The sequence below is a fragment of the Pristis pectinata genome, chromosome 2, assembly GCF_009764475.1.
Source record: "Pristis pectinata isolate sPriPec2 chromosome 2, sPriPec2.1.pri, whole genome shotgun sequence".
Lineage (NCBI taxonomy): Eukaryota > Metazoa > Chordata > Chondrichthyes > Rhinopristiformes > Pristidae > Pristis > Pristis pectinata.
The window spans coordinates 120,705,941-120,729,691 of NC_067406.1; the positions used below are offsets into that span (position 1 = coordinate 120,705,941).

Genomic DNA, 23,751 nt, shown 5'->3' on the forward strand with positions numbered 1-23,751 from the left:
GTCCCCTATCCAAGGTCTTGACATCACTTATGAAGTAGAATTTCCAGATTTGGACACACTATTCTAGCTGCAGTTGAACAAGTGATTTATAGATTTTGTTATAAACCCAACAGATGGATTGTATCCACAGCTACTTGTATCCAAGCTAGGGAAGAAATGCCAAAGGCATATTCACTAATAAAGGAAAAGGAACTAGAGGACTGGTGGGCATTATTCTTGGAAACCAAAGAGAGACAGAACTATTGACCAGTTAGTTTAATGTCATACTGAAAAGATATTGGAAACTATATTTGAGGATAAAATGGAAATGATGTGTAGCAACCAATGTGAATGAAAATGGACAGGACAGATTTCTAAAAGGGAAGTCAGGCTTTCAAAGGTCTTTGAAACGATACAAATCGTAGTTCCATAATACATGATAAAATAATATAAAAGAGGGTGAAAGGTAATTGTTCACATTGGCAGAAGAAGGATTGCAATATTCTATGGGGATCAATGATAAAATTTCTGTTTGGGCTCTGTTGGATAACTCCAACTTAATGGGTGTTGTTAATATTAAGGAAAACTGCCACAGAATTCAAGAGGACATTAAAATTTGAAAGGTTTGTAAATAGCAAATGAATTTCCATCACTCTGAGGTGATTCTTTTTGGCGGAGCAATATGGTAGGAGCTACTCACTCCCGTGAAAAAATGAGACCAAATTGGATAGAATTATGCAGGTGTCTGGAGATGGTGATTCACACATAATAAGTAAACATGCATCTATAAAATTACACATAACTTATTTCTAGATGGATAGAATAGAAAAAGAGAAGTTTTATATTAAGTATATAGAACCTTTGTTGGACCATATTTGGAATTCTCTGCACAGTTCTGGTCTCATTAAAAGGATACAGAATCAGGAAAGAAAATACAATTTTAAGGATGATGCAAGATCTAACAGTGTATAATTATCGTGAAGGACTGAATAGCAAGGGCTGAATTGGCTGGAAAAAAATTGACGGAGGTTGTTAAAATTGGAGAGGTAGAGAGAGTATTTTCACTTTTTGAAAATTCCGAAGTGACGTTTATAGACACAAAATAATCCTGTATATTTCCAAAAAGAAAATCAATAAACTTCCTTACTCAGAGTAGTGAGAATGCGGGATTCTTTATCACGTGGGAAAAATTGAGATCAATGGCAATTTCAGTGGGGAAGTAAAAGAAAGGGATATGTTGGATTGCTAAGATGAGATGTCAAGGGGCTGAAGGTGTGAGAATTAAAATTTGATACCAAATACAGGTGCAACTTTTTTTAATGAAATTTTTTTTGTGAACATATAAACTAGATGCTGGAAATTTGAAATATAAACAGAAAATGCTGGAATCAATCAGCAGGTCAGCCAGCATCTATGGAAAGCCTGAGCTGCTGAGTGTTCCAGCTTTTTTTTGTTATTGTGTTTGGGCTAGAGATTTAGTTTTATCAGGTTGCCAGGCTCCAGTTTGCCCAAGTTGTGATGCACTCAGTCTCTCTGAGCAGATGTCCACATGGAAGTATACACAATTCCTTGTTTACCCTCTGGCTATCATCAGAGCTTCTGCTCTGCTCTAAAACTTGCTAAGGAATGCTCAAAGTCTTTAACAGACTCTGGTCATGCAAACTGTCCTAGATGATTAAATACAACATCGCAATATTTATCATGAGCCATCTTCCAGAAATGACATGGGTCCTGCAAAATACCAAATGCTAACATGTTTACTGTATTGGGTTTATACTTCTGATTTTCTGGTGGCCATGTTTCATAATGTGTTGAAGAAAATAATTCTGCGAATCTCAAGCTCCCCTTGCTTGGTCAAGCTTAATGTCTTTCATGCAATGTTACAAATCACTTTTAATAACTGAGTGTTGAAATGGTGAGCCACAAGCTTTTGGAACACCAATACATTTGAGGAACCAAGGATAATTTCTGGGGGCTGTCACCAATCTTGCAGTAAAGTGTTGCCGACAGTTCAGTGTGGAAAGGCCATCTGTGAGGAGTGGTGTTGGATGGGTTAGTGTAAATGTTGTGGATATCAGTACTGAGGCTCAGGTCTGCACTCAGGTCAGCATAGTGAATGTGGGATGTTACTGGGGATTAGGAGCACCTGCTCCATGTATTGACAGACTGCCCAGATCCTCCTGTTAGATGGGATAGAGATAGATGTAAATGTTCCTTTGGATTAAGGAAGGAAAAGTTATGCCAACACACTTCAAGAATTAGCTTAATCTCAAAATTCTAATATATTGTTTACTAAGTTACTGATTCAATTGTTATATATTAAGAAAATTTAAAGTTTTAGTGGCTATCAAGAACACAACTTTATCTGAAGGATTTCAGTTGTAGAGATTTAGGATAGGGTTGTTTATTTTTACACATTATGGACAAATAATCGTTTGCATGTTAGCTTTCTGAGATAAATTATATATCAGATGTCTTTTTCAGTCCAGATTCTGTGTGTTTAGGATTTATGATTATCACATCATTGTGCAACTTGCCACGTGAAGTTACTCACACTGCCATTGCTGCAGGTTTCAGTTTATAATTCCCAAAGAATGGAAGAGTAAATACCGACCTGTATGCATTCATCTGGCAGGCACTGGAGACCATGTAAGTGGAGAACACAGCACTATCAGTTTAAATTCTTAAGTAATCAACATAAAATAGCTGGATATACGATTTCTGAAAGCCATGATGATCATTATAGCAACTTTTAATTAAAAGTAGAATTGTTATTTGGTAATAGTAAAACTCCAATAATCCACAATGCAACTATTCAGAAATGGTTTGGCATCTGGGTGACTGGGTGCTTGTTCCCGTGTTCCCATTTCACTCATCAGGGGCTCCAGCTCCCACATTCTTGTTTCGCTCTTTGAGTTATCTGGATGATTTATTATTCTACTGTGTACCATTTTTTTTAAACAAAAGGTGAATTTTAAAAGTGTTAATTGGGGTAAAACATCCGGTGGTCTGGAAAATCTGCTGGTTTGGCACCACCAAAGTCTTGAGTGTGCAGGATTAATGGAGTTTAATTGTACTTCTTTGCTTGTAATGTGGTTTATGTCTTCAACTGTGCATTAACCCTTCCCAATTCGTTAATGTTTTTTTATTGCAGTGGGTTACTTAATTGTGAGAGGGCTTTATGGTTGACCTGATCCTTTCCCTGCTTTTTGCTTTAAAAAAGAGTCTACTCCTCTCTTGTTCAACCCATACTGTGCCATAGATCAATTCTGTATGTCTGAATGGTAGGATTGGATTCAATTTTGATACCAACCCGTTCTCTCTATGATTGAATAGCCTTCTAGTGTTCTACAATAAATTATTAGCCACAGGCATCGATTCTGGAGCCTTAATTATTTTAAATCAACATTAATGACTTGGATGATGGGACAGTGTCTTGTAGCCAATTTTGCTGACAATACAAAGATAGGTTAAAAGAACAAATTGTGAGTAAAGAGGATATAATTTAAAGTAGGGAAGCCTTGCTACAAATCATTAGGTCGGAGCTGAAACCACATCTGGTGGAGTGCATATGGCTTTTGTCTCTAAATTTAATGATTGAAAATTCCCAAAGAGTAAATACCAACCTGTATACATTCATCTAGCAATCCCTGGAAACAATTCAGAAAGGTTCACTAGATTGATCCCTGGGGTGAAGGGATTGTCTTGAGGAACGGATGTGCAAGTTGGGTCTAAACTCACTGGAGTTTAAAAGAATGAAAAGTGATCCTTTTGAAACGTAGGATTCTTGACAAAGGAAATGCTGAGAGCTTGCTTGCCCTCATGGGGAAATCTAAAACTTGGTGGGGGGGGGGGGGAGGAGGGGTTGGTTTCAGAATAAGGAATTGTTCATTTAAGATAGAGATGAGAGTGAATTTCTTCTGAGAAGTTTTGAATCTTCTACCCTAAAGAGATTTCTCTACCCTAAAGAGCTATGAAGGCTGAATTATTCATGACCTACATTAACAAGTTTTTAGTCTGTTGGGGAGGCAAATGTTGTGTGAACAGTCAGGAAAGTGGAGTTGAGGCCAATATCAGATCGGTCATGACCTTATTGAATGGTGGAGCAGGCTTGAGGAACCATGTCGTCAACAACTGTTCCAGATTCTTATCTCCAGCGAGGTAGTGAAGGGCCTATGGAACTGTACCATAAACAAGTCAGGACCCACAGAAATATTGGTTCAAGTACATCAAAATAAGTAAGAACTCTGTTCATTTCCCCTCCTCTAAAAGAAAATTCGTCGTGCTTGGCTTGTGCTACTTAGCACAGTAACATGAATATTCCAGGTGTTTATTCCTAGTCTATACTGAGTTAACTGATTTTCAACTGAGGAAATGAATAGCATAATGGCATTTTTCTCAGATGGGTTTATCTTTTATGGATGTTGCTTAATGGAATCTTTCACCATATTAAAGACAAATGGCTACAGTGATTAATCAGCTATAGTAATCATTTGAACCACAGGCCAGATTGTTGATGACACATGTATTCTATTGTGGAGTCAGGATTTTAAGTCTAAAACAATGCTTTGACTGCTGTTTCGCTATAAAAAGTGAAATTCCTGTTCAGTTACTGTGCAATGTGTGTATGGAAAACTCAATGTGTGTTTTATCAGTAGGGGTAAGAAACTTGGGATTGGTTACAAAATAAATGAAAATCTTGATGTTACAAATTGTATTCCTTGCAGCAATTTCAAATTTGTATTGACCTGAAAGGTGACATGACAGGATTTTAAAAATGTCACCTTTATTTATGGCTTTTAATAAAGTTCTTTTTACGTTGGATATTTGATTTAACACATTTCCTTTAAAATTATTCCTAGTTTTACTGGCGAAGACGCACCTTGATGGCTCGTCCAATGATAAAGGAAGCATGCATTGGATCACTTCTTTTGGAAAACCCATACTATATCCTTTGTGAATATTTATAGATTTTACTATTACAGTTTTATTATCACCAAGTAGTATTACTGAGAGCTTAGCCATTTGGAATTATGATTTCAAAGGGCTGTTTCCTAACTAAATAGCTAGTGAAGATCAGATCAAAAAGCAAATTTTCCAAAGTAACCATTTTAAAACAACAATAAGGCAGTTCTTAAAGCACATCTTTTACCTTGCTACCTGTGCCAATGCTGGGACGTGTGTGCATTTTTCTATGTAAATCCCAGTTTCCAGTGCTACTCTAAATTGGCAATGGCATATTTCATTCTGCTGCCTTTGCTGTTCCAGGACACTCTATATGAACTCTGAGAGGAAATCATGATTTTCCTGATTTCCTAACTCTGAGGCTGTAACATCTGCCTCTCAACCTGTGTCCTATTCAAATGAGTGGGAGTCCTTGGTTCCCAAAAGAAAAGTAAATAGTCATCTTTATTTATTTATTTGTTAGTTTGATTGATTTTTGGTGTGTGTGGGTGTGCTTTTTAACTTTCTAAACGTAATGTGAATATTTTGAATTTTTTTTGTCCCAACATTTTTTTTGTTGTCACTGTTAAAGATATTCACGAACATACAATAGGCCTGACCATGTTGACAACTTTGATAGCCCCTGAAAGTGTGGGAATGGCCTCACTGCCTATCAGAGGGGTTCTGTGAATACAACTAAAGATTTATGTTGAGCTGGTCCCTATATTGTGCCAGACCATGGCAAAGTACTGGGAGCTGGGCTCACTGTGAAAGGCTGTGCCTGGGGCATGCTGGATCAAATGGCATAGGTGGCAGGTTACAGGTGCAGGTGGCCAATAACTTTTATGGGCCAAATGAAGATCTGAATCTTGTTTGTTATGGCTTGGTTCATTTTCTTTAAGAGGGAGTTATGCCCATGCTATTGTTTTAAATTAATAAACTGGATCAAAAATTTCAAAAGTGAATATTGTTTATTTTATTAAAGGAACCTGCCCTGAATGGTGTCCTGTCCTGAGTAGTAAAGTAATGGACTTAATATTAAGTTGAAGACTTTTTTCCTGGCAATTTTCTTTATGCTCGTGTCTGTCCAAAAGATATTCTTTATTTTCTTGGGTAAACCTTCAACTAAATGGGTGGCCATCTTGCAGCATGAAAAGTCTTGGTTGAAAGCTCGAGAGTAAGGATTTGAATCAATTTCATGCCATTGTACTCAAATGCACTATCCATTAATTGTGCTCCTTTGGCTCAATTAATATTTTAAGCGTGATACATAGTGAAAAAGGAGAACATCTAAATACTAAATCCCTTTTTTAAAACCTCAAAAACAATTGAACAAATGCTCTAAGCTACTTAAGTAGCATTCAGTTCCAGCATGCTTCATTCTGTTTTTCAGAACGGAATGGAAGCCACATTACTCCACAGAGTATTTGATCATCTGTGTCTACACTTTCCAGTAACCTTCAGTCTGTTTATATTGGCATGAAAATTTGGTGAAGCAGGCAGGTGCAGTTTTTTGCAAATTAGTTAATCTATATATAGTGTTAGCTGTTTTTGATGTTCTAGGGAGCTACTTATAACCAAGGGCAGGATAGAAATTATTTTTCCACTATCCTGGTTGTGAACTTTACATAATTTCTTCTTTATTTTGTCTTGATGTGATTACTTTCTAATAAGATATCCAAATAGCTTAGTGAATTGTTTAGATATTATGTTGCTATTACTAGCAGCAGTTCATTATGCATTAGTACATTTTTAACATTTAACACTGTACATATTGTTGTACTGTTTTTTAAAAAACACATGAAATAGGTTATTTTTCCTGACGGCATTGTTACATGGCTACAGGAAACCTAAAGATCAAGTGTAAGTACTTCAGTAATGTGTACTTGTGTGCCTCTTGTATAATTCTTCTTCCTCTTCACAATAATTTGAATATTCTGCTTTCTCAAATAATTTTTTTTGTTGTTGTGAGAAATGCTGGATTGTTTTCATTCTGGACATTCTGAATCGACTTCTTCATTCTTTGGTGATCAAGCACCCCATAGTTCATTATTTTTGTGGCCTTCCTTGATTACTTCTGGGAAAAATCCTATTAAACTGTATCTTGTCGTGATTAGGCTTGTCCCACTGTGATCTTTTTTATCTGCCTTGTATAAATGTCCAGGACCTTCAGGATAATTGATTGTACTTTTGATAAGTTTTGTTTAACTTCAAGGACTACATCTCAAGTGCTAGAGGTGAAAAACATGTGTCTTTAAATGCTTAGTTAAACTGTTTGTTTCCCTTGTTGATTCTTTTCTGCATGCTTTCACTCTAGTCTCTGAAGGAAAGTCAGCAGATTTGGATATAAAATCCATTTGCAGTGCAAGCCTTTTCTTGTTAAGCAATACAGAACTGAGGCCAAGTCTAAGGAACAAAATTTGAGGAATTACACTATATCTCAAGGAAAGTAAAGCACCCTGCGCCTGGGCAGATTTTTTTTTGCTATGGAAATTGTTTAAAGAGGCTACTGACCTAACATACACAACAAAAAAATAAACAAGATAACACTAGATTAGCTGCTAGTTGATTGTTCTCAAAGGGTTGCAGCATTGAAGGAGGTTATAGAAATGGTGAAGAGTGAGACACTAGAGGGATTTGAATGGGTAGAATTTTAAAACTCCGGATTACTGGATCATGAGCAACCAAAGATCAATATGCATAAGGTGATGAATGAATGAGATTTGTTATGGGTTGTGACAGAAGCCCGATTGTTTTAGATAAGTTTAAAGAGAATGACAGATATAAGCTAAGCATTGTAATGGTTGAGTCTGGATGATGGAATAGACCAGAACCATCAAGATGATGGGTAATTTAAGAATTGACAGTTTTGTAGCCCGTACCGATGGCAGTAGAGTGATAGCATGAACAGGAGGAATTGTATTTTATTCTAGATGCCATGAATACTAGTAAATTTTTGATAAGTAAAATTGGGGTGCACAATAAGTGATTGACACAAGATGGATTAATTTAGAGTTGTGGAGTTAAAATAGAATTTAAGACTGCCATAACGTTAACAGTGGGGACATATCTTTGTTGGAAAAATCAGGACAAGTTAAGGGAAAGCTGCAGAGAATATTTAATGATTTGGTGGTGTATTTAGAGTATGATAAGTTGGAACTAAAAGAGCTCATGGTGGAGTCGTATCATCTTGTAACTGTTTCTAAAATAAACTCTTTCTCCTTATCCTTTTACAACCTGTCCATAACCTTTGATGTGGTTGCTCACATGATTCCTCCTTTAACCTCTCCACCTCTGTGGGATTGCACTCATCTGGATTCATTCTTATGTTGTCATAACCAAAGCACTTACAATGATTTACCTTCCAATTCATGTCCCATTACTACTAAAGACCCTTCCAATTTCTCAATGTTTATCCCTTGGTGACTTTGTGAATACATTGATGATAAGTGTATTCGGATAGTATTCTACTTTAATTCACCACACCTCTCCATTGTCTAAATGTTGGTAGATTGTTTGACCAACATCCAGTACTGAAAGAGCAAGAAATTTCTTCCAACCATTATTGGGAAGATTAAATCCCTTGTCCCCAGTTCCCACCAAAAGCTTTGATTAGCACCTACTTGATTCCTTCCCTTAATTGTTATCTGAGACTGAACCAGGTTGGTTCCACCTTGGTGTCATATTTGATCTGTGGTTGAGCTACTGATTATGTACTTGTATCATGAAGGTTGTCTCTTTTTCATCTACTTAATGTTGTCTAGCCCTGACACTGTTTAGCTCATTTGTTATGCTACTTTTTTTTAAATCTCACTATTCCAGCACACTCCATCTTTGTTGCATCTTCCAATTTTCATAACTCAGTTCATCCAAAATTTTGTTACCAGAACCCTAGCCTGCACCAGTCTTGGTTCACCTATAATGCCCTGCCTTTACTGACCTGCATTCATTCCCGAACGTTCAAAACTTAATTTTTAAAATTTGTATTCTTGTTTTAGGATCTTCAGTGGCTGCCTTCCTATTTCTGTAATCCCATCCAGCCCTAAGATCCTGAGGTCTCTGTAGTCCTTAATTTCCAGTGCTTACTCATTCCCAAATTTAATTGCTCCTTCCTTGTCATTGCTTTGCCAGCCTAAATTTTAGAATCCCTTCCTTGAAGCTATTTCTTTCTTGCACTCTACTCCTCTCATTTGTTCTAATTATTGGGTAATTTGACGTCAAAGTTAGTTTGATACTGATCTTGTGAAGTCTGTTGGGAAGTTTTACTCCGTTAAAGGCACAATATAAATGGTTATAAATGTATTGTGCAAAATAGATAAATAGATATGTGGCACTGGTTGGAAGTGGCCAGTGGTGAGATGAACAAAAATTATTTTAAAATCAATTCTGAAAATGCAGAAAAATTATTGAGAAATGTAAAAGCAAGGATAGTTATAAACAGGGGACTTTTGCTATTCCGATTTACATTGGGATAATTACAGTGTTAAGTGCAGAGGGAATGAAAAGTTTCTAAAATGTGTCCAAGATAATTTTGTGCAGCAGTATGTTTCTAGTTCAAGGAGGAAGGAGGCTTTATTGGATCTGTTCTGGAGAATGAGGTAGATCAAGGTGGGTAGCAGGTTCCCGTAGCAGAGCATTTGGCATATAACAATGATAACATTGTAAAGTTTAGGTTGGCTATAGAAAAGGAAGAGAAATATGAAGTAAGAATAATTAATTGCAGGAAGGCCAACATCAATGGGATGAGAGTTGATCTGGCACAGGTAAATTGGAGCCAAAAGTTGACAGGCAAATCAGTAACAGAACATTGGGGCATTTATTAAAAAGAAATGGGTATTGTTGGGGCACGTTCCCATGAAGGGAAAATAAAGAACAAACAAATCCAACGCTCCCTGGATAATGAAAGAGGTAAACAGAAAGATTCAAAAAAAGTTGTGTATGACAAGTTGTCAGGTTTTAAATACCAGCAAAATCCAGACCAATTTGCAAAAGAATTGTGGTTGGGAGTGGAAGGAGGGAGTGAAAATTAAAATGAGATGCGAGAAAAGTGTATGAGAAGATTAACTGCCAACGTAAATGGGAATCTAGAAGGGTTCTGTAAGCATATAAATGGTAAAAGGGGAGAGTGGGGCCTACTATGAACAAAGTGGCAACTTGCACATGGGTGCTGAGGACATTGATAAGGTATTAAATAGGTACTTTTCATCTGCCTTCTCCAGGGAAGAGGGTGCTTCTAAAGTAATAGTAATTGAAAGACAGAATGCATTGAAAATTGATAGCATGGAAATATTTGAAAAGTTGGCCTAATTTTAAGTAAGAAATCAAGAGTAGGTAGGAATAATCCAAGGATTTTGAGGGGGAATAAAGAAGGAAATGTATGAGCCACTGACTACATTCCTCCAATGTTCTTCATATATAGGGTGATGCTAGTGAACTGGGTAGTAGCATATGTTATCGCCTTCAAATAAAGAGGAAGGACACTAGCAACTACAGGACAGTTAGTTTAATCTTAGTGGTGGGGAAGTTTTTGGAAAGATTGATCTGGGATAGGATTAATAGTCACCTGGGGACAAATAAATTAATTATGGCAAGTAAACATAGAGTTGTGAAGGGCAAATCATGTTTAATCAATTCAATAGAATTTTTTGATGAGGTACTAGATAGAGTTGAAGAAAGTAGTACAGTTGATGTGGTGTACATGCACTTCGAGGGGATAATGTGCCACACTAAGTTTATCAACAAAGTTGAAGCAAATAGAATGAAAGGGACATTGACAGCATGGATGTGAAGAAGGCCAAGTGCAGGCAACAAAGGGTGATGGAGAAAGGCGAATACGTCTTCTCCAGGGATTGGTGTTAGGACAAGTGCTTTTTTTAAAATGTTAATTGCCTAGACTTGGCATGCAAGCCAGAATTTTAAAATGTGTGGATAACACAGAACTTGCCAGGATCATGAACTACAAGAAGAATAACATTAGACTGCAGCAGAATAAAAAATAGAGTGGTAGAATATTGGTATTGGTTTATTATTGTCACTTATACCAATGTACAGTGAAAAACTTGTCTTGCATACTGTTTGTACAGATCAATTCATTACACAGTGCATTGAGGTAGTAAGGGTAAAAACAATAACAGAATATAGAGTAAAGTTTCACAGCTACAGGGAAGTGCATTGCAGGTAGACAATAATGTGCAAGGTCAAACAAGGTAGATTGTGAGGTCAAGAGTCCATCTCATTATATAAGGGAACCATTCAATAGTCTTATCACTGTGGGATAGAAGCTGTCCTTGAGCCTGGTGGTATGTGCCCTCAGGCTCCTGTATCTTCTGCCTGATGGGAGAGGAGAGAAGAGAGAATGACCCAGGTGGGGGAGGTCTTTGATCATGCTGGCTGCTTCACCAAGACAGCAAGAGGCATAGACAGAGTCCATGGAGGGGAGGCTGGTTTCTGTGATACGCTGGGCTGTGTCCACAACTCTCTGCAGTTTCTTGCGGTCCTGGGCAGAGCAGTTGCCATACCAAGCGTGATGCATCCAAATAGGATGCTTTCTATGGTGCATTGATAAAAATTGGTGAGTGTCAAAGAGGTCATGCCAAATTTCTTTATCCTTCTGAGGAAGTAAATAGGCAGACAAGTTGCATATAATGTTTGATGAAGTAAAGGGTCAGGTTTTATATTTTGCTAGGAAAAATGAGAGACAATGTGGTATAATGGATAGTATTCTAAAAAGGATGCAAGAGCAAAGGGACCCATGGATACGTTGCACAAATTGTTTAAGTGGCGGAACATGTTGAGAAAGATGTACATGATTCTGGGCTTTATTGAAAAGTTGGAGGGTTATGCTGAACCTTTATAAAACACTGGCCCACCCTTAACTGGTGTCTTGTGTTTGAACAGGTTAAGGGAAGGATGTGTAGGCGTTAGAGTTCAAAAAGGATTTGCAAGTATGGTACCAGGAATGAGGGTCTACTGTTAGAAGGATGGATGAGAGAGGCTGAGACTGATTTCTTTGAAGAAGCTGAGGGATATTTTATAGGTATATAAAATGATGAAAAGTCTGGACAAAGTGGAAGGTGAGAACATTTTCCCCTTAGTGGAGGGGTCTAGGACTAAAGGTCACATGTATAGAATATTCTTACACAGTGTGGTTGGACTCTGGAAAATAGATGTGGAGGCAGATTCTATTGTGGTGTTTCAGAGGGAATTGGATAAGTGTATGATGGAGACAAATTTTACAAGGCTACCGAGAAAGGTAGGTGGATTGAACTAGAAAGTTGCTCTGATAGCCAGCACTGAATTGATGAGCTAAAGAACTGCTTATACTGTAAATATTCTATGAAATACTGAGGAGAATAAATTGATAAATTAAGATAATAGATTGTGTTGAGTTTTGTGGTCATTCAAGATGCTAAAGAGCATTGCATTTGTATAACCTTGATTAGTAGAATAATGTTTGTTTAAATGGAAGTGGCTAAAATGAATCAAGTTCTGAGTTAATCATTGCCTTTTTCTGTCTAATTTTTTGATTACTGATTGTGAAATTTCCACTTAAAAACTAAGATCATTAAAGTCAGCCAATACTGAAGCTCTACTGTAAACATTCATTAATACTTTAAGCAATTATTGTTTGGCAAACATTCCTTGACAATTTTAGTTTAAAAGTTGAAGACTGATCTCTGAATCTTACTGAATAATTTGGCGATCTTGGTATTAGTCTATGAAGAATTTGTTAGATTGAGTGCTGGAGTAAGTTACTGTTGTCTCTTTTTTCTGGCTGTGGAATTTTAGAAGAACAGACTTACAATCTTGCATCTCTTCCACAAAAAAATGCCATCATTTTTGACTTTTCCTGTATTCATTTCTTGAAGTATTCAACCAAAAATTGGATGGCTTGATTCTTTAGGTCTGGGAGCTATGTTGGTAGAGTTAACTAACCATGAGTAATTTAATGTGTGTCCAGTAATCGAGGGAAAATATAGAACAGTAAGAAAATCATTATATATTGACCTGTAGGTAATCATTTTTATAAAACATGTACAAATTTAACCCTAGAGTTGAAAGTCAGCTCAAAATAATGTTTTGGTCAAAGTCCATAGATGCTGCTGGTAATTAGTTCCTCCATTTTGTATTAGCATTAACAACAACTGGAAACGATTCCAGAATTGTCAACAGAGGTCCCCTCGTCACATCTGCTCTTGGAAAGGGAAAATGGATACTATACCTATTGCTGCTGCTTGGTCTTCCATCATACTTTTTTTGGGTAGAGAGAGAACTGGACTTTGTATTGGCCACTTGTGTGCTCTGTTAACTCTTATCTGTGTCCATATGAGAAAAATCCTTATGGTTGAAGTACAAGAAATCATCATGGAGCTAAACATCAGTAGGGGTTGGCCCTGTAGAAGGGGAAAATCTGCCTATAAATGAATGAGTGTACTTGCGCCTTGCACTCTGGAAAATTCTACGTTTTGGTGATAATGATATAAATACTTTAGAAGGTGGTTTTTGGTGAGAAATTCAGGGCTACTGTTTAAAAGTCATATTTTTCACTTGTTCCATTTTGTTTTTTTCTGGTTAGGAGGTCAAGTTTAAGGAATGTTTCTGATCTTTTTGTGATGGGAGGAGCTCTGGTTCTGGAGTCTGCAGCTCTTCTTCATTGGTTGGAGAGAGGGGGCTACGGACCTTTAGGAATGACTGGGATATCCATGGGAGGACATGTAAGTTTGAACATTTCAATAAGAAATATTGTGGATCAGGTACACTCAAGTAATAATATTCTCATGAAACAGAGATAGGGTTCAACATAAGGGGAATGGATCATCATTTCTGTGACTGCAAACATGACTCCAAGATGATATGTTGCCTCACTGCTCTTGGGATCAAGGATATCTTAGAGGGGCGGCAGAACATTCTGGAGGGGAAGGATGAACAGCTGGGATTGTGGTACATGTTGGTACCATTGACATAGGTTTTTGTGGGGGGATAAAAAGGTCCTAAGCTGAATACAAGGAGTTGCAGGATATGTTTAAGAAGGTAGTAACTTCAGGATTAATTCTTGTGCCATGTGAGGATAGATAAGATGAATATGCGGCTGAGGGACAGTGTAGGTGGGTACAGTTAGATTTCTGAGGCATTCGAATCATTTCTGGGGAAGGTGGGACCTATGCAAACTGGACAGATTGCATCCTGGAAGGACTGGGACCACTATCCTCATGGGGTGTTAACTAGCACTGTTGAGGTTGATTTTACAGAGACATAATTACAAGGAAATCAAAGATAGGAACCCAATCTTTAGGGATATTTAACATTTAGAGGATGTGGGAAGGAAAAGGTAGTGTGGTACCTCTGCTATTAAGAGGTGAAATAAGTACAGTTGTGAAAGACTATCTAAATTCATAAGATGTAGAATTCATTTGGGTGGAGCGATTTTTTTTTGAAAAATAGAGCAAGAGAAGTGTGTCTGCCTCCAAACAATAGCCACTGTATAGGGGAAAAAATATAAATCAAGAAGTAGTAAAAAGAGTAGTGCGTTAATCATAAGTGACTTTAATTCTTTTGTAGACCGGGTTAATTAGGCTAATTGGCAGGAAGTAGAATGTAAGGATGTTGGAGGTTGGCAGTTCACAATCAGAGGGGTGTCACAGAGATTCATGCTGGTACTGCAGTTGTTTACAATGTATATGATTTCAGGAAGAAAGTACATGGAAATTATAATAGTGAGCTTGACATAGGATCATCTAGTTTTGTTTCATAAAATATGAGAAATTATAATGAATTGCTGTCAATATATATGCGTTTCATTGTTATAATAGAATTTAAAATAATTTTCTGGGGTGAGTAAAGAAACATTCGAATTTCATCATGGAAAAAGATGACCTGTGGTTACTTCACCTTCCCTAAAAGGATTGTGGTGGTTGTGCGTGGGGGTGATAACATGTGGTTTTGATTCTGTATTGCTTTTGAAATTAAAGTTTAATAGATAGAATAGCCTTGGTTTGCAGTTGAATTTTTGTACTACTAAAGAAAACCAATAGATAAGATGGCTTCTAAAGAAGCCTGATTTGCATTAATTGCATTAATACTACCAGAGAGTGGTAGTAGATGGTTGTCTCTGATTGGAGGCCTGTGACTAGTGGTGTGCCACAGGGATCGGTGCTGGGCCCGTTGTTGTTTACCATCTATGTTAATGATTTAGATGATAATGTGGCAAACTGGATCAGCAGATTTGGGGATGACACCAAGATTGGTGGCCTAGTGGACAGCAAGGAAGGCTATCAAAGCTTACAAAGTGATCTGGACCAGCTAGGAAAATGGGCTGAAAAATGGTAGATGGAATGTAATGCAGACAAGTGTGACGTGATGCACTTTGGGAGGACAAACCAGGGTAAGACTCACAATGAATGGTAGGGCACTGAGGTGTGCGGTAGAACAAAGAGACCTGGGAATACAGATCCATAATTCCCTGAAAGTGGTGTCACAGGTAGATAGGGTTGTAAAGAGAGCTTTTGGCACATTGGTCTTCGTAAATCAGGGCATTGAGTACAGGAGTTGGGATGTTATTGTTGAAGTTGTATAAAACATTGGTGAGACCAAACTGAGAGTATTGTGTGCAATTCTGGTCACCTACCTACATGAAAGATATCAATAAGCTTGAAAGAGTGCAGAGAAAATTTACACAGATGTTGCTGGGACTTGAGGAACTGAGTTACAGGGAAAGGTTGAATAGGTTAAGACTTTATTCCCTGGAATACAGGAGAATGAGGTGAGGTCTTATAGAAGTATACAAAATTATGAGGGGTATAGATAGGGTGAATGCATGCAGGCTTTTTCCCCTCAGGTTGGGTGAGACTAGATCATAGGTTTAGTGTGAAAGGTGATATAGAATGAGCTGCCAGTGGAAGTGGTGGATGCAGGTTCAATTGTAACATTTAAGAGAAGTTTGGATAGGTGCGTGGATATGGTCCTGGTGCAGGTAGATGGGACGAGGCAGAAAATCAGGCTGGCATGACCAGATGGGCTGAAGGGCCTTTTTCTATGCTGTAATGCTCCATGACTCTAATTGCAGTGACATACTAAATATTTAATTTGTAGATGGCGTCATTAGCTGCAACTAACTGGCCCAAGCCCATACCACTTGTACCCTGTCTATCTTGGTCAACAGCTTCGGGAGTTTTTACTACAGTGAGTAAATGCCATTGGTTTCATTTTGATCTGAAGAAATATTTGAATGTTACATGAATTGAATGGAAGCTTTCTAATGTTGTGATAAGATTTTGACAGTTCTGTGAGTTTGTGTGTTGGCATTAAACTTGCATTTGTTACTGTTGACATCATATGAAGGTTTTTTTTGAAAAAGGATCTTTGATTACATTAATTATAACTTTCTGTCTCTGGTGTCCATTCAAGCTCCAAGCCAAATTTCTCTCTGAGATATCTTCTTGTTTTCCTCCTTTAGCCACAGCTCCAAATTTGCTAATTTTTTTTTTAATCTTTCACTTTACCTCCCTCTCCCTCTGTTTGGAATTAATTGCCTTCCGGTCCTTCCTTAATCTCTCCCGCCACATAAACTCTCCATATTCACACCATCTCCTTATTTTAGCATCGTTGGTACCTCTCACTTCCATCTCAATTGCTGCCTTGGATATTCTCTGATTCCTTCCATTATCCCATAAATTGCTCACAATCCTCAGTCACCCTTCAACAGCAATGTCCCTGGAAAAGCACTTCCCAAGTCACTTAGCACCAAACTCTTGACCTCTGAACAGCTGTGCCTTTGATTCGCTGATACATCATCTACCATCAACCTGCCAGCTCTTTTGTCGTTAATCCCCTGAAGACAGAACCAGATTTATTGAGCATAACTAATCTAGGCATCAAGCAACCAATTGTCTGCATCATACTAAATAATATTGACCCTTGCTGTCATCAACTGTAATTGGCTACTAATTCAGGATAATCCTTGAATGCGACACTTCAGAAAAGATCTAAAGGCTTTAGAAAGATTGCAGATGAAGATGATTAAATTGATTCCAGAGTTATGTGGATAGACTGGAGAAACTGAAAGAGAGGAGATTGTGAGGGAATCTGATATTTAAGTCAATAAGGGTAGAGACAGAGTAGATAGAGAAACACTTAAGGTTGAAGACCCTTTGTCAGACAAAGTTCTGAAGAATGGTCTTTGGCCTGAAATGCTAACTCAGTTTCTCTTCTCACAGAAGACGCTTGACCTGCTGAGTATTTCCAGCACTTTCTGTTTTTATTTTAGATTTCAAGCATCTGCAGTCTTTCTGTTGATATTCAAAGTAGATACAGAACTGTTTCCTTTGGCAGAGGGAATCCACAACTAGGGTATGTAAAATGATGGTGACTGGAAAAAGAACTAGCAGTGACATGAGGAAAATTTATTTTACACAAAAATTAGTTATGGTCTGAAAGTTGCAAAGCTTCTTAAAAGAATTGGATAAATGTCTCACAGGAAAGATTTTGAAGGGCCTTGTGGAGAGAGTAGGGGTGTGGGACCAGCTGTATTGCTGTTAGACCCAGTATGAATTTAATGGACCAAACAGCTTCCTCCCATGTTGTAATCTTTCTGTGAATCTGCATTATTCCATATAGACTACATCAAATGCTCTATTGTCATTGAACCTCCTTGTTATCTCTTCAAAAACTTCAGTCGTGGTAGTGGTCACTACCTTCCCTTTATAAAATCCACACTGACTGTCCTTGGTTATTCAATGTCTTTCTAAATGAAGTTTTAGAATTCTGAGAATTGGTTCCAATAATTTGCCCACTGCTGAAATTAAGCTAACTGACCTGTAATTATTCTGTTTGCCTCTTGCTTCCATAATTAACAATGGGGCAATGATAGTGCTCCTCCATGCTTCTGGCATCACTCTTGTTGATGGGTTAGGGCCTCTGCAATCTGCTCCCTTGCTTCTTTTAACAGCCTAGGGTATATTTTATTTCGACCTGCTGATTTATCATTTTTCAAGGATGCTAAACTCCTTAATTCTACCCCTCTTACCACTTTTATTCCATTTAATATTTCACACTCTTCCTCCTTAATCACAATGACAGCATTGTCCCCCTCTTTTGTGTAGATACCCACAAAATCTTCATTGAGAACATTACTTGATCCCTAATAGAATGTGCTCTTTCCTTGGTTATCTTCTTTCTCTTTATGTAATTATAAACCATCTTTGGAAAATAAGATCAAAGAAATCTAGTACTTTTTCACGCCCTTTTATAATTTCCCATTCTTTATACATTTCCAGGCCTCCTGAAGTATTGAGCTCTGTCTGACGTAAACTTCCCTTTTTTTTGCCTTATTTTCCCTTCTATGCATTTTGTCATCCAGGAAGCTCTTGAGTTGGCAATCCCAGCCTTTTTTAAAGTAAGAGCATATTTACCCTGGACCTTTTGAATGCTTCCTACTGCCCTGACACTGATTTACCTTCAAGTCACTGTTTCCAGTCCACTTTTGCTAAACTACTACTTGGTCTAAGAAAATTTATCATCTCCCAATTTAAAACATTTACTCCTATTTTGTCTTTCTCCTTGTGCTAAATCTAACTAAATTATGATCATTACCTCAAAATCACTCTTCCCTTGATGCTCCTTCCACCTGCCCAGCGTCATTCCCTCAAACTAAATCCAGAAACACTACCCTCCTCCTGTTGGGCTTGTCACATATTGGCTGAAAAGGTTCTCCTGGAGAAAGTTTAAGAAATCTGTGCCCTTTATACCATTCACACTGATTGCATCCAGTTAATATTAAGGTCATCTAAATCCCCCACGATTAATGTCTTTTTCCACTTTGCAAATTTACCTTTAAATTTGCTCCCCTGCCTCCTTCGAACTAGAGGTCTACAATGCACTCACATTAATATGATTGCCTGCTTGTTGTTGTTCCATTCAGTCCACTAAGTTTCATTTCATGAACCTTTTACTGCATCCCTTCTTACACCAGCCATTACTTCTTTCGCCAATTTTGCTGTCTCCTCTTCCCCTCCATTTTGTTTTCCCTCTATCTTATTTGACAACCCTGCAGTAGAAAAGTTGAGCCCCCACCCCTGCCTTAGTGTGCAAATGTGATTTATTTGTTGTAAGCTCTATTTCACAATCCAACCATGATTGACTTGTATTTGATAATACAATACTCACTACTTTAAATTATGTATTTAACAAATAGGACAAATGTATCTGTTCTGTAAACAATGGAAAATTCTTTTATTTTGTAATACAAAAATGTGCTGTAGCTTTGGTATTAAGATATAGGCACTAAATATTGTATTATTGTGTTTATATTTACAGGGTGTGTTGAGCAAAGCAGTGAACTGGAGTGAGCTGGAAAAACAATATGCCACTGAAACTGTTTATGAGGAAGAAATTATCAGATTACTAGAATACTGTGGAGTAAGTTTATTTTAATTTGCACAGCGCTACATGTCACAGCACAGAATGTATTCATTGTACTTGTTTAGTGTTGAGGAGGAAGATAGTGCTGAGTTAGAAGATGAGACATGATCTTGATGAAGGGATAAATGTCCTGTTCCTGCTCCTGTATTCTATGTGGTATCACTAGTAAAGCCAACACAGCACCAATCCCTCTTTGTCCCTGAAAAGAGTGGATGGCTATGATGTTTCGGAGGACAGTTTAAGAACTGACTATGTTGCTGTGATTAATACAGTGGCATGCAAAAGTTTGGGCATCCCTGGTCAAAATTTCTGTAACTGTGAATAGCTAAGTGAGTAAAAGATGACCTGATTTCCAAAAGGCATGAAGTTAAAGATAACACATTTCTTTAATATTTTAAGCAAGATTACTTTTTTATTTCCATCTTTTACAGTTTCAAAATAACAAAAAAAGGAAAAGGGCCCGAACCAAACATACCTTTGCTCATTGTGGCCAAAAAGTTCTATTTTAACTTCATCAGTCCACAGGACTTGTTTCCAAAATGCATCAGGCTTGTTTAGATGTTCCTTTGCAAACTTCTGACGCTGAATTTTGTGGTGAGGACGCAAGAAAGTTTGGAGAAAAAAGGGTGCAGAATTTCATGAAAAGAACACCTCTCCAACTGTTAAGCACGGGGGTGGATCGATCATGCTTTGGGCTTGTGTTGCAGCCAGTGGCACTGGGAACGTTTCACTGGTAGAGGGAAGAATGAATTCAATTAAATACCAGCAAATTCTGGAAGCAAACGTCACACCGTCTGTAAAAAAAAAAGCTGAAGATGAAAAGAGGATGGCTTCTACAACAGGATAACGATCCTAAACACACCTCAAAATCCACGATGGACTACCTCGAGGCACAAGCTGAAGGTTTTGCCATGTCCCTCACAGTCCCCTGACCTAAACATCATTGAAGATATGTGGATAGACCTCAAAAGAGCAGTGCATGCAAGGTGACCCAAGAATCTCACAGAACTAGAAGCCTTTTGCAAGGAAGAATGGGCAAAAATCCCCCAAACAAGAATTGAAAGACTCTTAGCTGGCTACAGAAAGCATTTACAAGCTGTGATACTTGCCAAAGGGGGTGTTACTAAGTACTAACTATGCAGGGTGCCCAAACTTTTGCTTCAGGCCCTTTTCCTTTTTTGTTATTTTGAAACTGTAAAAGATGGAAATAAAAAAAGTAATCTTGCTTAAGATGTTAAAGAAATGTGTCACCTTTAACTTTATGCCTTTTGGAAATCAGGTCATCTTTTACTCACTTAGCTTTTCACAGTAACAGAAATTTTGACCAGGGATGCCCAAACTTTTGCATGCCACTGTATAGGCCAGACCAGTTAGGATGGCAGCTATCCTCCCTTGATTCATTCCTCTCTCCTTCAGTCCAGTAACTTAACTGCAGTACCACCATATCAAATGAGGACTAACACCCCAGAATAATCCTTTACCGTGGGCATCTATTGTTATATCAGCCTCCCAAAACAGACACTTTATTCCAAGCTCTGTCCTGGGAGGAGGTTACCAGGCAGATGGAGGAACAGGTCCAATGATGTGGCCAAAGCCTCTTTGGAAAAAATACAACATCCTCACTGACTCCTGGGAATCCCTGACCCATGACTGCTCAAAGCAAAGGAGAAGCATTTGGGATGGTATTTAGAACCTTGAGTACCTGCATCAGAAGCACACTGAAGCCGAGTGTAAATGACAGAAGGAGCATACCATCTCACAAACTAACTACTTGCCACCCTGTCAGGAACCTCTTGCCTCATCTGCAGAAGACTCTGCAATTTCCACATTGGCCTTATCAGTCAACTCAGAATTCAGACCCAAAGGGGAAGCAAGTTATTCAGAAGGACTGCTTAAGAGGAGGAATGAAAATGGTAAGAACTTACAGAGAACCAGGGTCTCCGGTAATCCAATACTTGTATATTTCCAGCTAATACTGTGCCAGGTTTAATTATTTACCTTGTTAGCAATACCTCTAGGTATAATTAAACCAGCAGAATTAATCAGTATTATCTCAAGAGCTTTAATATGAAACTGGATACAAAGAATTTCAAGGTAGCAAATTATTCTTTCCAATCCCATTTAAATCTTAACTTGCACCATCAAGGAAAAATTAATATCTTTTGCTACTGTAAAATAATGTGTAGATGAATTATTATTTGTTGACTCCTGCACAGATGCAACATTGTTTAACATATGATTAATATTGGTCTACTGTTTGAGCATTGAACTGACTTCCAATGTCTGCATGACACTTGGAATAATTTAAGATGGTCTTGCTTTGCATGTTATGGCCTTTCATATAATTGGTCAAAAAGCTCAAACAACTCCAAACTAACAGTATGTTTCTGTGTATATGACTCTATAGTAATTGTAAAACAAGAAATTACGGATGCTGGAAATCTGTAATAAAAACAGAAACTGTTGGAAATTGTCAGTAGATCAGGCAGCACAGCTGGAGAGAGAAACAGGAATCACAGTTTAGTTTGACGATCTTTCATCAGATCTAGGAAAAGTTAGAAATGAATCATACTCTTAAGTTGCAGAGCAGAGGGGGAGAAGTGGAGAGAACAAAGATAATATCTGTGGGGTGGAGACCAAGAGTGAGTGAATGACACGTGATGGTGCTCACTCAGAAAGGGGAGGATGAAGGCTTGTTTATCACAACTGACCTGTTTGGAGGAGGTGTAAATTTAATGTGCATGAGAATAGAGGAGAAAATTTTTAGAAAAACAATACTGGAACTGTGATTGCTACAAATCTGAGCTAAGAGAATCCTGGAAATACTCAGCACCTGTAGAGAGAGGAAAATGTAATTAACATTACAGGTTGATCATCTTCCATCAGAACTTGCCTGTTTATCCCAGGCTTAGTTCAGAATAGCAGCTGGTGAAACATTCTGCAAGAGTACTTCTGTGTTTTTGGTTAATGTGCCACATTTAAGTAAGAGAGTCAAGTTTGGGGTGATCTTTTTCACACTGTCTTAGTTTGGGACACCAATGTTTGAAAACGAGAAGGAATACCCAACTAATACTCATTTAATTCCTCTGCCATATTCTGTAGCTCCATATGTAGGTTTCCATTTTGGTCCCTAGAAAGCCCCATCCTCATTTTAATACCTGTTTTATTATTTATGTACTTGTAGAAGGCTTTTGAGTTCCCTTCAGCATTAGTTGCCAGTCTACTCTCATTCTTGCTCTTTGCCCTTATTTTCTTTTTCACTTCCTGTTTGAGCTTTCAGTATTCAGCCTGTTTCTCAAATGTATTATGGACCTGACATCTGCCATGAGCCTGCTTTTTTTCTGCTTCCTCTTACCTTCAATCTTTCTAATCATACAGAGAACTCTTTTTGGTTACTATGCCTTCCTCTGTCAGACGTGTTCCTAGAATCTGACCCCTGACTGCTCAAAGCAGAGGAGGAGTATTTGGGATGGTATTTAGAACCTTGAGTACCCGCATCAGAAGCACACTGAAGTAAGTGACAGGAGGAGCATACCATCTCACAAATCTGCAGACTCTTCTGCAGATGGGGCAAGAGGTTCCCAATAGGATGGCAAGTGGTTAGAATCAAAACTATATCTGCTTTAAAGCTTACCCATTTTTCAATTGCCTGCTGATCTCTGATTCCAGTTATCTTAACCTGGTCTGGTCTCAACCAACTAAAGTCAGCCCCTCTCCAATTAATTAGTTGTACTCTAGTTTGCTCCTTGATCTTTTCCATAGTGAATCTAGATCTTGTGATACTTGAATCACAGTTTTTTCCATTTGACTAGTGATATTACCTCCCTAATTGGAGTACGAACATGCTAATAGAGGGAGTCCTCCTGAATACTCTTCCTTATTTCTACCTTGCACACTTGTATACCAACCCATATTAGAATTGAATTGAATCTCCCCCTTCCCTCATTCTTGCACTTCTCTGTAATTTCCTTGGAAATTTGCTTTTCTATATCCTTCATTCTGGGTATTGGCCTATGGAATACACCCATTAGTGCAAGGACACATATATTGTTTCAAAACTCAAACCAAATTAAATCACTCCTTGACCTCTGCAGATAATCCTGTCTCTCCAACAATGCAGTACTCTTCTTAATCGATACTGCTGCTGCCTACCACCCCAGCTATTCCTTTCATTTCCTTCCTATCTTTCCTGAATACTCTGTATCCAAGAACATTCAGTACCCAATCCTGTTCTGAATTGAGCCAAGTCTCTGTTATTGTTGCAGCATACTAGTCCCATGTGATAATTTGCACCTGAAGCTCAGTTACCTTATTTACCATACTTTTATCCTGGAAATTGGATCCATGAGGAGCTGTTTTTCATAGCTGAAACACACACACTCGTACACGCAATCATTTCCAGTTGAAATCATG

The 23,751-nt window shown here is 38.0% G+C and overlaps 1 protein-coding gene across 1 annotated transcript in view; it reads left to right on the top strand.

The window, feature by feature from the left end:
- Window positions 1-23,751, top strand: part of abhd18 (abhydrolase domain containing 18) — a 57,585-nt gene that overhangs the window by 19,385 nt on the left and 14,449 nt on the right. The window contains exons 6-11 of the mRNA XM_052035859.1: window positions 2,550-2,628; window positions 4,842-4,926; window positions 6,759-6,786; window positions 13,499-13,637; window positions 16,012-16,101; window positions 19,234-19,335. Of these exons, the coding sequence (XP_051891819.1) occupies window positions 2,550-2,628; window positions 4,842-4,926; window positions 6,759-6,786; window positions 13,499-13,637; window positions 16,012-16,101; window positions 19,234-19,335 (523 nt within the window). The remainder of the gene's footprint in view (window positions 1-2,549; window positions 2,629-4,841; window positions 4,927-6,758; window positions 6,787-13,498; window positions 13,638-16,011; window positions 16,102-19,233; window positions 19,336-23,751) is intronic.